Raw genomic sequence first — 18,768 nt, 5'->3', positions numbered from 1 at the left:
ACTCATCAATTCTAAGTGTCACCAAAACACTCCTTGGAAAAATAAATAATAAATGTTTATAATTGAGTTATAGTTATTGCTTTCATAAAAAAACACTTATTATTTTTTATAATATGATTGTTTTTATTACCAATTGTCCATTAATTTTATCGACAATTCGTTATCGTTTTAATAAAAATGATTATTTTCCAATTACAGAGTATATTATTCAGTTTATCTATTTATTTTGGCTTTATGGGTATACTATAATGTTTATATGAGGCCGTACTATTAGTGGGTCCTGCAGTATCCGTATTAATATTAGGATAAACTAGTTTGACCTAGGCCAAACTAGTTTATCCTATCGCGTTTAGGACAAACTAGTTTGGCCTAGGCCAAACTAGTTTATCCTGAAATCGGGTTTGGCCAGTAACATATACATTACTTATTCCTGCCTTCGTCAATATTTCAAATAATCTTTATTAAAAAATAAGAAAAAAGGGGGGGGTAAAAATAAGACATTGCAAGTCTTTTTCGTCTTCTTTTCTTTTCTCAAAACATCATTTTAAGCGATTTTACAGTGATTTGGAATCTATTTAAACAAATTTGCATTTTTTACCGTAAATTATCAATTGAAAAAATAATGTTTTAATAGAAGGGTTGTCCAAAATGTGATTATTAGGCATTATAACAAGTTTTTTGTTTTAAAACAAGTTGTTGATCAAATTTTAGGGTAGAAAACGTTAAAATACTGCTTTTTCGATTTTATTCCATTCTCAAAATACATATTCTTCTATTTGGCTGAAAATTTGACCACAGATAGCCAAAACACAGGACTTAAATGGTTAAAAGAATTTGTATAGTTTTACAATATTTACAAGAAAAGTTACATGCAATAGAGTTAAAATTATATAGTACAGTCGGGTTAACATTTGATCTTGCATGTCGAGCTACCCAAGCAAGATTCTATTTTTCTAATCTTAAGGGGGTCAATAGTAGTGTAAATTTAAAATCGCTAATAAAGGAGAACCGTTTTGCTCAATATCTCCGCCATATTTAACTTTTCGACAACAAGTGTAAGGACTGAAGTTGTGAAAAATATGATTTCGTATAATCTATTCTATTATAAATTTTTTTGTGCCGTTGATATTTTCCGAGTTATGGGGGAAAGAGTGACAGTTACAGCATAATTATTGAATTATCTCGTTTATTATTAGTTTTATAACAAAAATGTACCTATACAAAAATGGAGAGAATTAAATTTTATACAATTTTGATTTCTTTCATGTTTTTGCTAAAATCAATATTTCAGGTAGTACGTATGCGGTAAAAGCGCGAGCATAAGCCCTGATTAATTTGATAGCAGTGGTTTTTGTTCAATATCTCCGCAATTCTCAACTTTTGGACAAAAATGATAGGAACTGAAATTGATCCAAATAAATCGTGTTTACAATAATTATTATAATTTTCTTAACCATTTTTTTCGTATGGTCGATATTTACCGAATTAATTGTACTTACAGTAGACACCTATATTTTTGACTCTGTTATTATTCCACGTATTTTTTTTTGTATTGTAAAACGATACAAATTCTTTTAACCACTTAAAGTCCTGTGTTTTGGCTATCTGTAGGCAAATTTTCAGTCAAATCGAGACATGTGTTTTGGGAATGGAGGAAAATGTAAAAAAACGGTATTTTATCGTTTTCTACACTAAAATTTGATCAAAAACTTGTTCTTAATCAAAATAACTTGTTATGATGCATTGTAATAACATTTTTGAGTCACTACTATTAAAATATAATTTTTTTCATTGATATTTTACAATAAAAAAATGCAAATTTGTTTAAATAAATACCAAATCGCTATAAAATTTTCGTGGATCCCCACTTGCAACTTGTGAACCCCCATTTTTATTTCACGCCAACGCAGACCCCCTTTGAGTCCCTCGTGGACCCCTGGGGGTCCACCTGGACCACTTTGGGAATCGCTGGTCTATAGGATCTGTTCTGAAGTCTCTGTAATTTAAAGATGAAGTAGTTTTCAATCCTAATAGCAATACTAATAATATTTAAAAATATTAAAATATTACTAAAAGATTTTTAAATTGAAAACTTATTGGTCCATTTTCTTGGTAACACCTCCATGGCTTCTAAAATTTGCAAGCCAGATGGATGCTGAAGCGAAGAAGACAAGAGGGAATTCAAAAACTTACAATTCACGACCTCGTCTGTTCAGCTGGTAAATTCTAACAGAAAATGGACCTAGTTACTCAAAGAAGTAACGGCCAATATAAAAATAAAATAAAAATTTTATTTTTAATTCAGTTGCAATGCGAAGGCAAAACAATCTTATTTTTCAATTAGAATACGGAGCGCAGTCCAGCCCTCTGAATCGACGATTTTCGACTCTTGTTGGAGTCTCATCGGAGAGAACGTAGGCCTGCTACTACATACTCCAAGCAGGCCTACGTTCTCTCCGATGAGACTCCAACAAGAGTCGAAAATCGTCGATTCAGAGGGCTGGACTGAGCTCCGTATTCTAATTGAAAAATAAGATTGTTTTGCCTTCGCATTGCAACTGAATAAAAATGGAATTTTTATTTTTTTATATTGGTCGTTACTTCTTTGAGTAACTAGGTCCATTTTTTGTTGGAATTTACCAGCTGAACAGACGGGGTCGTGAATTGTAAGTTTTTGAATTCCCTCTTGTCTTCTTCGCTTCAGCATCCATCTGGCTTGCAAATTTTAGAAGCCATGGAGGTGTTACCAAGAAAATGGTCCAATAAGTTTTCAATTTAAAAATCGTTTAGTAATATTTTAATATTTTTAAATATTATTAATATAGCTATTAGGATTGAAAACTACTTCATCTTTCAATTGCCAGATGACGCTAGTCACCTAGTCCATTCACGTCAGTTGCGGTGTGGGGGATAAACTCTCGGTGTTGGTCAATTGGAGTATGGAGTAGCAGGCCTACGTTCTTTCCGATGAGACTCCAACAAAAGTCGAAAATCGTCGATTCAGAGGGCTGGACTGCGCTCCTTATTCTAATTGAAAAATAAGATTGTTTTGCTTTCGCATTGCAACTGAATATAAATGGAATTTTTATTTTATTTCTCTGTAATTTATTTAGCAATGTGGTCTTGCTTCCATCGATAGAGATTTGTATTATATTCTTCCCACTCTTGACATACTTATGGGGTTTAATCTCCCTGTTCCTTGTTACTCTAGTGAGGCTTAAATGGCAATGTATTGACTTAACGAGGAACTTTAATAATATATTCTTAAATCATATTTCTGAGAGAGTGCTGGGAGAGGAACAATATTATTACTTTTTACCATTTACTTTCTTTTGGAACTACCTTTTCTATGTTATATTCGAGTGAATTCTTTTTCAAGTTGTTTCTTCAAAATTAACATAGCATAATGATTTAGGTCAACGAAAATTCGGTGGTCCCCCACCAGATTGGGAAGGTGCGCCGCCAGGTTCGGGATGCGAAGTATTTTGCGGCAAAATTCCCAAAGACATGTATGAAGATGAGCTGATTCCATTATTCGAGGAATGCGGCCACATATGGGACCTTAGACTAATGATGGACCCGATGACGGGTACCAATAGAGGATATGCCTTTGTAACATTTACAAATCGGGAAGCAGCCCAAATAGCCGTCCAAAAGGTATGTATGCACATATCAGTAGTAGCTCTTGGTAGTTAGTTTATCTAAATATTGCAATGTTTATTTGTTGTTCTGTACAGTTTTCGATTCACTGCAGTTCTATGTTAAATAATACAAGTTCTGGTTGCATTGTATTTTAATGTTAAGCTTGAAGAAAATCGAATTGAAAACGTCAATTATTTTAAGACACTATACTACATTGTCCAGGCATTCGTGGGGATTCATTTTCATTCATACTTATTAATTCATGTTCTTCCTGAGGTACTTTACCTTCATATTAGGTTAAGCTTCAGTTTTTGTTGATTTTGAACCTGACGTATTCCAATAATGTCTTATGTTGTTCCAAGGTTAATATGTCTATACTTAACCAGGAGAGCAGATTGACAGTTCACAAATAGTCCAAGAAAACTTAATAATAGTGATACTAACGACGGGGATATTGAAATAGCATGAAATGCATTTAATTTACAAGCCACAGCTGAAACCAGCACAGAAAAAAGCAATCTTAAGATCGAAAAAAGGTCACGTCAGGCTTTGTTTTGCATGCAGGTCTTTGTACAAAGGGGTTGGAATGTGTCTGTATATATGTATCGTGTCTTTCATAAAAAAAAAACAAATTAAGAAAACAAAATTCAGATGAGCACGATAATAGTAAATCTTTATTGACAGCAGAAAGCAAATATAACAGTAGTCACTTCTGACAGATGTCCGAAGGTATAAAAATCATGAAGTCAAACAAGTTTGTCTTGCCTCTTTTATTCTAGTAATCTGAAAATGTTTTCCAGGAAACATAAATACTGTATAATAACAGTATAAACAATATTAGAGAATACACAGTTGATAATGTCCTTCTTACGAATAAACTGGAAGAGTGAAGGGATCGTGCTCAAGGTGAAAGTCAAGAAGACCAAGTGGTTAATAGTAAGCAAGCAAACAAACGTGAGGTGTTCAGAAGTGTAACGGAAAATCCATAAAACGCATTCAGCAGTACAAATGTTTGGGCTGCATTCTTAAAGAAGACTGGGACGACACAAAAGAGATGCGATCCCGAATAGAGCAAGATCCAGTTTTGTCCTGATGTCAGAGTGATCCCATTCGCCATTTTTGTTATGGTTTGATTTATTGGCATATAGCGACCCCAAAAGCACTAACAACTAAATAAATAAATTATTACATTTTTCGTTTCAACTAAAAGAATTACCCCACCTCCTTGATGGCAATTGTAATGGAGGACAAAACAAATGATAGAAATGCTTGTTTACGATTTTGGTAGCTTAAATTACAAAAACAAGGCAAATACGATTAACCGAAAAAACTGGGTCAGCAAGACATAAACAGTAATGGCAAATTTATTGTTTTAATTTTCTTTTGTGTGTGGTTGTATTTGGATGCATTTATCAAGGCTTTTTATGCTACAAGTCACAAATTATAAATCGTTATTAAATTTGTAAAATATTTTAACTGAAAATATATCCGATTCATTAAAAATATGAATGAAGTATTATTGAGAGGATCTATTTTGGTGAATATTGTATTCGTAAAAAGGAAAAATTGGTTTAATTCTTTTGTAGTTAACAAATTCAAGATTTTAGAACAGTTGTCAATAAAAACAATGAAGATACCAGTGAACTGAAATAAACAATTCACAAGGAGGATGTAGTAAAGTACCTAATACAAAGTAAGATCTATCTTCGAAGAAATCATTAGTATTACAAATTCAAATAAACGACACAGATCTGATAATACGGAGTTACTAATTGTTCAATAAATATTAGGCCTGGATCCCAAGTACCAAAAAAGTTTATTAATAGCAAGCTGAAAATGTGTTAATACCTTAACGGTGTCTTGTCAGACAAACTTTGATGTACGGGAACACTGGATTTAATTGTGGAACAGGTTACAGACTACGAAAACATCCCATGTATTTTGTCGAACAGAACTTCCAATTGATTTGTTACCCTTTCATTAAACTTTCATGCAAAGAAAATCCTAATCGATCCCAATAACAAAGACCGAAAAGACCAATGCGATGAATTGAAATCAAAAATAGATTAGAATATGTTATCAATGATACATGAATAAATACCGGGATCAAGTAAATTCGTAATAAACAGATGTACGTGCTGGTTTCTATGATTGCAGTCATTCCAAACAAAATTGGTCAAGGGAAGAGTGACAGCTACTTATAAACAGACATTATCATGTATGAAAATGTAAATCTAAAATATAGAGCCTAGAAATTCTTACACACATACTGCTACCAAAAGATACTGATACAGAAAAACATACCAATACCAAAAACACTACACTCTAGTTTAAGGAAGCATTATTAGAGTAGATTGAAGCTAAATAGTCTAAACGAGGTGAAGATATCTTGAATAGTCTAAAATAGGTGAATGTGTAGATATCTTGAATTTTCCATGAATTAGTACCGAAATGTACAATGTATTTGAAGTTAAAAACTACAGAAAAATAAAGTACAAAATTGCAGTGAACAGTTCGGATATCGGTTATGTCTAAAATAAGAACAGAGGTAGAACCAAAAGAAGATTTGAACAAATATTGGAGCTGGAATTATGATACTCCAGAGGGTGAAAAAGAGGACAATCCAAGAGCTATCAATTCACGACCTCAGAGAAATAGCAACATAAGTGGTGCCATGTCTATTAATTATCGATGTTATTTATTAGTTATTTCAAAGATTTTAGCTGTACAAGCTGGTTTAATTTCTATGACTTTTTCTATGATTAGGTGACTATTGTTTGTTCGAACGTCTTTTTCGGCTAATCCTTAGTTTCTTCAAAATCGTTGATACACATTATACATTTAAATGCTGTGCAACTTTTTACGTCCTTTTATTGTTTTAAATTAATTTTTTTCTTGTGTAGTACAGAACTACACTTTGGTTCAACATCAGAGACTGAAACCGTTGAGTACCCCCACCTTAGTGTTAGTAGTAAAACGAAATGCTTGTAGCTAGATAAAAATATCTAAATTTAGTTTTTGGGAAAAAACAAGTCAGATCGGTGATTGGTAATTTTGGTAAAATTATAAATCGATTTGGCTTTAAATTTTAGTGAAATTAGTACCCTTGCACCTTTTTTCATACCTAAAGAAATTTACTTTTTGTTTCAGTAGACCATTGTAAGTAAACTCATACAGTATAAAATTGGGCATAAACATTTTAACTCTACAATAGTTACGTATTCAAGTATACTTAATACACAGATACAATATAATTTGATAAATAATCGGTATATTAGATAAACAACAATATTATTAACAATAAAAATGAATAATGACTATCATTTTAAGCACAGTTTTTACAAAATATTACCACGTTTACCCAAACATATATCTCACTCCTATGGCGCTACAGCCCAAGTCTTGCCTTGGCCTCTCCCAACATCTGCCTTTAAATGTATTTATCCCTAGCTGCTCTCCTCCAGTTATCCACCTTCAAAATCTCTTTAGCATCTGTTCTCACTTCGTCTATCCACCTCTTCCAAGCACTTGCTCTGGGGCATTCTGTTCTTCTTCATGTACCATGTCCTTTCAGAACGTTGGTTAGCATCATCTATCAGCCTTGCAACATCCAATATTGGACATAGGCATCTCCTTCGCTCTTCCATGTTTCTCTATCCTGAGCCAGGTGCATCTATTTTGAGCCGGCTTGGTGTTTTAGGTCATCTACCAATATCATCTGTGGTCTCCCTCTCATTCGTCTTTTTGTCATAATAGTATGACCAGCGAATTTTCATCTTAGTTTAGCTGTTTGAGTAGTATCCTTAACTTTTTAGCATCATAGTTATCTTAATTTTATTCGATACCATCCTAAATAGCATGCTTGTATCAATACCATACCAATCTCGCAAGTTCTTGAAACATGAAGCTTTTGAGCTCTCTCATGAGACCTCTCATTACGTGTCCGAAATATTCCAGCTTTCTCTTCTTGATGCTTTTTAGATTTTCAGTAACTGTTCTTGTGATGATATCCTTTATAACCCTTAAGAACAATCTTATGATTTTGTTTGAAATTGGTTTCTTGTAGGACTAATATATTTGGTTTTATGTGAAGTGTCGCTTTCTAAGCGACAAAAGAATTCGCAATTCCACTGAATAAGTGAAAGCTGTCAATGTCTGGATTTTTCAGGATGTTGTGAATGATCGATTGTGGTGTCTTCATCATCGGAAGTATCAAGAGATGTTTATCTAGGCTACCTGTATCGTCTAAGGCCTTGTTCAGATAGGGCGGTTTGCCAACGTTTGACGCCGCGGTTTACCTGAAAAACCCAACCGCCGCGGTTCAAGTTAACATAGAAACAAATGCAACCGCTCAACATTGTACACATGCAACCGATCCGTCGTCAAACCGCGGCGGTTGTAAGTTTACTAGGGGAGGAATGAAACCGCCAGTCAATCGCTCTCATGTGTACGATGCAAATCGAACCGCGGCGGTTGGGTTTTTCAGGTAAACCGCGGCGTCAAACGTTGGCAAACCGCCCTATCTGAACAAGGCCTAATTTTAAAGGTAGTTTCTGTTTTAGCTTCTTTGATATTCTTGTGAACTTATTTAGGTGTGGATAAATTGCATACATGTCATAAAAATGAATTGATGTCAGAAGTAGTTTGCTGGGCTTCTATTGTGAGGTTAGAAATCATGGAGGACATAAGACATAATATTTGTCAATGGAACTATAATTAATAGTCTGGGCAGATTATCAGAGAACATGCCATTTTTGGAAAAAGTTATTTACCAGCAATTTTATTGCTGGAATCGAATCTTGTGATTGTATATATTAATAATATAGGTATGCAAAGTCCGCAGATAGTGTGCTACTTTTTTTCTAAACAATATGGCGCCCGAAAATCGTGTTTTTCAATTTTTGCTCTATAACTCCAAAGACTTTATACAAAAAACACCCAAATAAAATAATAAATGATGGTTTTGCTTGTTTTCGATTCAGAGGGTTGCACACCCGCTAGACAGGCTGTTTCTACCATTTCAGGGGTCCTCAGTAGCTTTTGTTAGCGTGCACACCTCTGAATCGTAAAATAGCTCCACCATCATTTTAAAGGGAATCTGAAAAATAATTCAAATTGCCCATTAGACGCGATACAGCGACATCTCATAACAATTTGACGCAATAAAAATTCACCGTAATTAAATTCTGCATAGAGACGTGTTTTTCCCGATTTACTTCAACGAAAATTTTCCCCGGAAAATGCCAACAAAATTAATTTTCAACTAAGATTTTAGATAAGTAATTGTTTATCAATAATTAAATAACTTGGTAGCATAAAAGCTCTTTTCATATAGATTATAATTCCAGAAGCCGATGGACATTGAATGAACAGTTTAGCAACAATTGAACTGTTAATTAAAAATTTACGGTCGCTATAATAACCACAATAATTATGAGTATAATATAATATAATAACCACAATAAGAATAACTATGATTTTTGTATATAAAGACACTGTACCTATCTAATGTACTTTACCGAATTGAAATGGGACTATTTAAGCGGCCTCAGGAATATTTTAAAATTATAAACAATTTTTTGGTTTATGAACAAATGGAATATCTCGGGAAATATTAAATTAAATTAAATCACGAAAACGGTAGTGGAAAAAAAGCGGCAGGACGCTTCTTTTAAAAGAAAAAACGTTTAATTGTGATGAATGGCTCCTGCGATACAACCGGTCAGAGTTGACCGGCATTTACGGCAAAGATATAAACAATAGGATCATAATTTTCGAACCATCACCTTTTTATTTTTATCCTCTTCACACCGATTTCCATATCTGTAAAATAATCATAACATACCTATATTATTATAATAAAAACTATCGATATTACGGGTGAAAATTGCCAAACATAGCAAAATTCCAATCAAAAATTAGGTTGGAGAAATTGTAATCACAAAGTTCAAAATCTGTATACGTTAAAAAAATGCATTTTATCGGCTTCCCATGGAGCAATTTTCTTCATTCTTTTTTTGTTCCCAAGTAACTCGAGTAGAGCCATCTAACTAACGTATTATTAAATGTCAAAGTTCCTTTTATTTTGTTATAATAAATTTATTTATTTATTATAACAAAATTTTTAATTTGTTTAAATAAAGATTGTTTAAATAATTATACAGCTTTCAAAAGAGAATATTTGTGTTTTCAACGTTAAAATGTACACTTGTAGTAAGTTTGTCTAAAAAAAGTCTACAACTGAAAAAATATGTAGTTTTCTTTTCTTATAAACAAATTAATCTATTATAACAAAACAAAAGCAAGTTTGACATTTAATAATGCGTTAGCTAGATGGCTCTACTCCAGTTACTTAGGAACAAAAAAAGAATGAAAAAAATTGCTCCATAGGAAGCCGAGAAAATGCATTTTTTTAACGTATACCGATTTTGAACTTTGAGATTACATTTTCTCCAACCCGATTTTTGATTCGAATTTTGCTATTTTTGTCAATTTTCACTCGTAATATCGATAGTTTTTATTATAATATTATATGTTATGATTATTTTAAAGATATGAAAATTTGTGTGAAAAAAGAGGATAAAAATAAAAAGGTGATGGTTAAAAAATTATTATCCTATTGTTTATATCTTTGCAGTAAATGCCGGTCAACTTTAACCGGTTGTATCTCAGGAACCACTCATCACAATTAAACGTTTTTTCTTTTAAAAGAAGCGTCCTGCTGCTTTCTTTCCAATACCGTTTTCATGATTTAATTTAATTTAATATTTCCCGAGATATTATATTTGTTTATAAGCCAAAAAATTGTTTATAATTTGAAAATATTCCTGAGGCCGCTTAAATAGTCCAATTTCAATTCTGTAATGTATATTAGATAGGCACATTGTCTTTTCATACAAAAATTATAGTTATTCTTATGTATCATAATTATTGTGGTTATTATAGCGATGGTAAATTTTTAATTAACAATTCAATTGTTGCTAAACTCTTCATTCAATTTCCATTGGGTTCTGGAATTATAATCTATGCGAAAAGAGCTTTTATACTACCAAGTTATTTAATTATTGATAAACAATTACTTATCCTAAATTTTAGTTGAAAATAAAAGATTTTGTTGGAAAAACCCGCATTTTCCGGGGAAAATTTTCGTCGAAATAAATCGGGAAAAACACGTCTCTATGCAGAATTTAATTACGGTGAATTTTTATGTGGGTATTTTTGGTGTAAAGTTAATATCTTTGGAGTTATAGAGCAAAAATGAAAAAAAAACACGATTTTCGGGCGCCATTTTGTTTATAAAATAAGTAGCACACTATCTGCGGACTTTGCATACCTATATTATTAATATATACAATCATAAGATTCGATTTCAGCAATAAATTTGCTGGTAAATAACTTTTCCTTGTATTTTGCTAATTAGCCCAGAGTATAATAAATAAGATATGAGGACGCCATTAAAGTGCCGAATGTGACGGAATATTAAACGTTCAAGGACAAAATGGAAAATGATGAATATCACGGCTCAAGAATTTGCGTCAATAGTATGGGTAAATCACTATTACGAACAGCTTCAGATACAATGAAGAACATGCAATGGACTGTAAAACTTCTAGGAGGACATGATGCTTGAAGACAAACAATAAGAAATGTCATATTTCGTAAGAACCAGTCACATTGACAATTTATCACCTCTCCAGCTATCGAAGGGAAGTTATCTGTAGTCGTATCAGTTGTTTCTTCTTTTATTTCTTGTAGTACGTATTTGTTACGTATGTCATATTCGCCCCGTGCGTCTCCCCTCTATTTACAGTCACGTGACACGCTGTCAGATTTTGTAAGGACGTTTTGGAAACATGTAGTCTTATGGGATTATTTTGTTAAACTTGAATATTTTATTTTGTAGTGATAATAACCGAATACAATTGTTAAAATTTATTAGTTAAATTTATAGTGTAATTTATAGTGCAACAAAAATATTTTCTTTTTCGTTAATAAAGATTTGTTGACATAAACTGCGATAGTGAGGTTATGTATACATAATCAAACTGTTGGAAAGTGAAGAATTTATATCAGATTAAGTGCGTTTTTATTTTCTGTTTATATTAATACATCATATCACTAGCGTGACACGGTATTTTTTTAAATGTCCCATTTAAATATAGACAAAGCGTCCTTACAAAATTTCAAAAAACCGCCACCATGAGCAGGCCAGTCGATTTTGCTTTGACACTTTGTTAACGCTCGGAGCGAATACTAACAGGGCTATTCTGACTTGACGCATGTATTGGCTACTGATCTAAAAGGTTTTGCAATAGTTAAGGTTGAAGATTTTCATAGGTTGCGCCGCCAGGATATACCACTTTTTCCTGGGCGTAAAAGTTATATAGCGTTGCAATATTGCTGATGTAAAATATACTCTCTGGTTGCTCAATCTCAACGATAATCATTTAGAATAAAAATGTATACCATTTTTATTCGGCTGCAATACGAAGGAAAAACAATATTACTTTTTAATTAGAATAAGGAGTGCAGCCAGTCCCTTTAACTGCAGTTTTCTGCTCTTATTGGAGCGTCATCAGAAGGAACGTAGGCACTGTTCTCCTTAATCCAATCAAATCGCATCGAAAAGTTTTCCCAAATATTGCAGCCAAAGTGATGGTAATGGGTGGCTAGCGCCATCTGGATATGCCGATAATCATTTAATGCAAATAAGTCGATGAGGAGCAAATTAAAAGTGTAGACCAGGGGTGGCCAACTTAATTGCACTCGAGAACTACTGTCGATCTACTGTCTGCCTTTCTAATTCTTTGCGATCTACCGACTAGGAATTTTCGTAATATTTAGGACGGGAATAGGTAGATGAGTAGATAATTTTTCCTTGCCAGCGATCGACTGACCTAGGGGCCGCGTCATGGTTGCGGAATTTGAGAGAGTGGTTTGGCTGCACCACTTATGAACTTTTTAGGTCAGCTGTAAACAAGGTCAGGTTCTTCTTCTTCTTTTCTATCCAACTTTGGACATAGGCCTTCCCCAAATCTTTCCTTTCCGTCTGTCCTTGGCTGCGTTTTTCCAGTTAGTTGCTACAGCTTTTACAATATCGTCCTTCCATCGCATCTGAGGTCTTCCTCTTCTTCCTCTCCACGGTCTCCAGTTTTGTATTTCAGCATTCCATCTTTTATCTTCCTGTCTCGCATTGTGGCCCGCAAATCTCCATTTTAACCCTGTTATATGTTCAGTACCTCTCGCTTCTTCTTTATTCTTCTGAGGACCTCCTCATTTGTGACCAGGTCAGTCCACGGGATTTTAAGTATTCTCCGATATAGACACATCTCAAATGCTTCCAATTTTCTGAACATTTCTTCGTTCAAGGTCCACGATTCGACACCATAAAAAAGGACAGAGAAGACGAAGCATCGCAGCATTCTTACTTTTATGGCAAGAGAAAGGTTGTGGCTCTTAAAGAAGGCCCCCATCCGCTCTTATCTCGTGGTTGTTGGTCCATTCTTCATTTATTATGGTGTTGAGGTACTTGTAGTGCAACTAGTTATCTCTATATTTTTACAATAACTTTCCCATACAATAAATTTTAATACAATTAAAAAAGTAATTAAATTTAGTAATAAATTTTAAATTTGTTGTAATAAATTTGATTTCAATTTAAAAATGGATAAGATACATAGTTTTTACTAAAGGTACCGTACTAACTTATCATACAAAAATTGTATTAAATATCCTTACAAATGGTCTGCTGGAATAAAGACTTGCACACAATCTGAACACTCTTTAAGAATATACATTATTCAGTTGTAAGTTTATTCAGATTGTCAAGTCTCTGTGTGTTTAATTGGCAGATTCTATTATAGTGATGTGTGCCAACTGTTGTCATAGCCTGCAATTGTTTAGTGTCAACTTTTGTTGCAGCCGCTCTGACTACACGGAGCATACACTGAAACTCTTCTCTCTTCTTTCCCTGTAGTTTTCCTCACGAGCCCAAGATGATACAAAATTGCTTTTCGTTAAATACCCTGCAATTTTGATTAAAGCGAATTGTACTGATAATTTCCTTGATGTTTTCCTCCGAAATGTGATAAATGTAACTAAAATTTGATTTGAAAATTAAAATAAATATATATCTTTGGCGCTCTAATATTAACCATTTTATTGTGTATCAAATATATAACGCAACCGAGAAAAATGGCAATTAGAGTAGGTTTTGGAATTTAAATTTAAATGACGCTATTTGGCATTTCAGCCATTTGATAATCGTATTAGTATAAATCAGCTAAAATATTAATTTCATATTTTTCCTTTAATTACAACAAAATTCATTAAACACTTTATTTTACTACTTTATAATTTAAACTGTATGTTACACTATTGACAACTATGCATATGGGATTTTAGTGAATGTGCTAACAACTAATTTATTACATTATGATATACAGAGTGTACCAAAAATCTGGAAACGCTTAACTTTATCTTAAATGGATGGTCTGAATTACATAAACAGGAATAGGTCTTATTTTGCAATATGAAGATTTGAAATTTGATATTTTTAACGTTGCCAGAATCACCATTTTTCTGATATCATTAAACACTTTGGGTTTTTTAAATACAACACTCTGTATATTGTACCTTTATTGAAATCTTCACTTGAATACCAGTTCAACCGTATACAATACTTTCGATTTTGTGTAGTCAGGAACATCTTAAAAATATAAAACAAATGCCTAGAAACGCCTAATCGTCTCAATAAATTTTTTGATTCAAATTACGTACAACTACATTGCTAAATATATATCTACCTAATCAAGTGTTCAAAATGTCCTCCGTTGTTAATTTGACAGTATCCTAAACGATGGTAGAGAGCGTCTATTATATTTTATATCTTCATGTTTTTCTAGAAATATATTGATGGACATCGATAATTCTTTGTCTTAGCTCTGCAACACTTGCTGGTTTAGTTTTATAAATTCTACTTTTTAAATATCTCCGATAAAAATAATCTTTAGAATTCAAATCGGGCGAACGAGAGGGCCATTCAATACCACCTAATCTACATATTCATCGTCCGGAAAATGTCATCATCTAAATAACGCCGAACATTTAGACCGAAATAAGCTGGAGTTCCGTCTTTCTTAACCAGATCTCATTGGATCAAATTGGCTCCAAACTTGTTTTTCAAGCCAGGAATTTCATTTCTAAGTAGCATTTTATAATTATCGCTTGTTAAATTCCCTTCTATAAAAAACGGATCTAGAACTCATTTATAAAAGTATTGATAAATTTCAGCTCCGAATAAAACGTGTTTTTGTCAGTTTACACCAAAAATTAAAACATAAGTTTGTAATAAGAGTGAAGTTAAAGTGGTTACTAAGTACAGAAGAGAAAAAATTGTAAGTATAATTTTCATTTCGGCCATATCAAACTATTTAAAGGATATTGTCGAAAACTAACCAAACAGAAAATCCATTTTTATTTAAAATAAAATCGCCGACAAACCAGCTTAATTACCTTAAGTCAGAATCGGCTCTAGACAATTTCCATCAAATGAAGAAAACAAAAATTAAACATGGATAGCAATTTAACCCATACAGCAATCACCAAACCATTATCAACACCAACCACTTCTTCCACATCGTCAACATTAACCTACTACTCCAATGCCGTAACCAACTTTAACTTCCCATCCAAAGAACAAGCAATCGTTTTGTCATCTGCACCAGACATAAAAATACATGAATATATAACAGCAATAGGAACTTTAGTACAACCAAAAAATATCATCTTCGCGTCCAGAATCTCAAACAATCGATTATGCATCTATCTTAGTAACACCACCCGTTTCAATACAAGGAAACGACATCGAGATCAGAAGATGAATTACTCCTGCGAGCCGACTAGTGATATCAAATTACTGTCCCAGTATTCCAAATACTATAATCGAAGAAGAGCTCAAAAAATTGGAGCTTACTGCAGTGTCTAAAATAACATTTTTAAAAGTTGGAGTGCCTGAATTGGAATAGTCATATATTAAGCTTTAGGCGTCAAGTATTTGTTGCTCCTACAATTAATAATCTTATCCCAAATTCACTTCTAATATCTCACGACAATACCCCTTACAGAATTGACCTTTCCTTAGATGGTGTAAATTGCTCTAAATGTAATACCACAGGACATCAAGATTAAAACTGCACTACTGAATCAATTAATATACAAAATCTTGACCAGATATCTCAATCTATGAATGCTAATATTTCTGAAACAAAAATTATCCAATAAATAAAAAATCCATTACATCACAGACTTCAACAGCTCATCAATCCAGTACTCCTCCTACCTCTACAACCAGCCCACCACCAAATACCTTCACCAACTCACAAAACCTATCCGAATCACAATCTAATACTACCAACATAGTAGCACATACTTCTGTCAAAAGACAAATTTCAACATCTCGTGAAATAATAGTGTTGTTCTGAAGCTATTTCCTTCTGGCATTTTTTAAATTAACTTTCTAAATGGGAAATAAGCCACGATTTAACTAAACAAAAATGATTTTATTAACGTTTCGACGTCCACATCGGACGTCGTTGGCAAAATACAAAATATTCTCTATCTCCGATACATCTTTTAATGTAATTTGATTAGCACTCTAGGAATAAATTACAAAGTAGTAAAATCAAAGTGTTCATTGAAAACGTTATTATCGAACAATATTGAAAGTATTTTATTTAATCCCAGATCGATAAACCGAGGAATTGACACAAAAGTATTGTATTTATAATTTGTTTCGATAAAATGATGGAATTTGATTGAAATATTATGACTTTAAGAAATATTTAATAAATCTATCCCTGAGATATTAAAAGACGATGTAAAAAAATTGCATTTGACGAGTTTACATCTCTAGGTCCATAAATAACTTCAAGGAAATCCTTCAGTACATAAATATAAACGCAGGTGTGTAAATTGGCTCACATTTCGTAGAATTTAGTGTATTTGGCTGGAAATTATTTGGAAATTTATAGTTTCACCTTTACAGGTCTCCTCTTTGCGCACATCTATGGGCAAAATTGAGACCGGACAAAGTGACTCTAAATTCCATTTAGGTAGACGAGTTACAGTAGTGTGGAAATTATGTTTGGATATTTTTGTGGGTGATTTTTAGCGGACGGAATCTGCCAATCGATGAGACAAAAATTTACCGTTTATTTTGAAAATGCTAGTTTGCTAAATAGAATCCATGCTAGTTTGAGATTTCGATTTGGCACCGAACTCTAAACTCATGGAACATTATGGAGACTAATTTAGTGAAACCCACAAGTATTTATGATTTAAAAAATCTAATCTGTAAAAGAATTACTAAGTGGAATGAATCAACCATTTTTAAGTGTAGTAAATATGAAGTAAATCCTAACTGTGCCAAAATATTTTGGTTATGATTTGATCCCGCTATGGTAGATCACAGATGAGTGTATCCACCTTTGGTGTTGAATGATATGGTCGTTCGAATTATGTCCATCCATCCATCCATTTATCGTTTAAGCCTCCCTTAAGTGTATCTATTTGTATTTGCTTTAGTTATAATCAACACATTGCAGAGGAGCGGTTTATGTCCAAAATTGAATACTATTATCAGCAATGGCGTGGTTACAACTGTTCGTGAGTCTTTGCCGCGTTTGTGATCCAGTACCTAGTGTCTTCCATGTTTGTTGATCTTTTGCTACTATTTCCCATTGTCTCACTTCCATTTTCTCCAAATCGTCTATGACTGTTTTCTTGGGTTTTTCCATGTCTAAATCTTTCATTCCCTGACGACCTTTTTCTAGACCATCGTACGTATCTTCTCCCATTTAGTCTTTCCCAAAATATATTGTTTATAAGGCGATTGCCATTAATGCGTATAACATGTCGTACGTCGTACCCATATTAGTCTATTGGCCTTTGTATAACTAATTAGATTTTCATTTTCGAAAAGAGACTCTAACTAGTTGTTGGGTCTGAAAGGCCAGAGATAACGAAGATTATTAGAAGGAGTTTACGTTCCACACCAACTGCTGGTCGTTGTGGTTTTGTGTTCAAAAAGAAAGAAAGATCTGAAAGATCCTGTCAATATTTGTGTTTCAACTTCTCGTTCTACTTTGTTGTCATTGGTGATGGTTGCTACTAGATATTTAAATTCTTTAACCACCTCGAAGTTATGATTTTGTTTCATCTGTTTTTGCTTTTAGACCTATATTTAATGCAGCTTCTTCAAACCTCGTGAAAATATCCGTAACTTCCAATGTTGATCTACGTCAGCGGTTCTCAATCTGTGGTACATGTACCATTGGTGGTACATATTATTATTTGCGGCGGTACGCAAAAACTTAGCCAAAATCAGCACCATTATAGTTAATTAAATTACCTGGCTAGATAGATATTTCAGTTAGGTGGTACCAAAAAAAAAGTATTTTGTGGTACATCACTCAAAAAAGGTTGAGAACCACTGATCTACGTCATCGTCAAAGGCGAGAACGATCTTTGCTACCCTAGCAGCTATGTCTGGTTTGCTTTTCGGATAAAGTTTTTGCATGGCATATTCTAATTCCAGGTTAAACAACAATGGAGACAGCGGATCTCCCTCTTTCAGTCCAGAATTTTCGTAGAAAGCATTTGCGGTTTGCTTCTGATTTCTTCGCTTCTGACCCAGTCTCTGAGAGACAATCCAAGTAGTGACCGTTCCATTCTTCTTTGGACCACTCTAAGTTTCGTTGCTGTGGCCTGGGTTAACGATGTTTCGGCGCCGTAGGTCATGACTGGAAGCACACATTGGTTGAACGTCTTGAAGATGTCTGATAGAGCTCCATATGCGGCCCATGCTAAGGTGATCATTCTCTGTAATTCGGCAATTTGGATTTCATGCCCTAAGTATTTATATTTATGGACCAATACTATTTCGTTGACGTCGACTTTTGGATTTTCGCATGGTGCCAGGTTTGTCATGTATTGTGTCTTTCCAAAACTTATGTTTAAACCAACTTTTTTATAGGCGGCATCTAACTCAGTAAGCATAATTCTAATGTCTTTTAAGTTGTCCGTTATAAGAACTATGTCGTCTGCGAATCGTAGGTGGGACAGCCT

The 18,768-nt window shown here is 33.4% G+C and overlaps 1 protein-coding gene across 29 annotated transcripts in view; it reads left to right on the top strand.

The window, feature by feature from the left end:
- Nucleotides 1–18,768, top strand: part of LOC114331372 (heterogeneous nuclear ribonucleoprotein Q) — a 282,730-nt gene that overhangs the window by 143,824 nt on the left and 120,138 nt on the right. For all 29 annotated transcript variants that reach the window (XR_007697884.1, XR_007697886.1, XR_007697885.1 and 26 more), the window contains one exon: nucleotides 3,416–3,657. Coding sequence is in view for 21 of the 29 variants with exons in the window: in XM_050650136.1 (XP_050506093.1) it covers nucleotides 3,416–3,657 (242 nt within the window). In the remaining 8 variants the exon portion in view is untranslated. The remainder of the gene's footprint in view (nucleotides 1–3,415; nucleotides 3,658–18,768) is intronic.

The sequence above is a fragment of the Diabrotica virgifera genome, chromosome 5 (genome assembly GCF_917563875.1).
Source record: "Diabrotica virgifera virgifera chromosome 5, PGI_DIABVI_V3a".
Lineage (NCBI taxonomy): Eukaryota > Metazoa > Arthropoda > Insecta > Coleoptera > Chrysomelidae > Diabrotica > Diabrotica virgifera.
The sequence above is the reverse complement of the archived record's forward strand: the minus strand, read 5'-3'. Positions and strand labels throughout refer to the sequence as shown.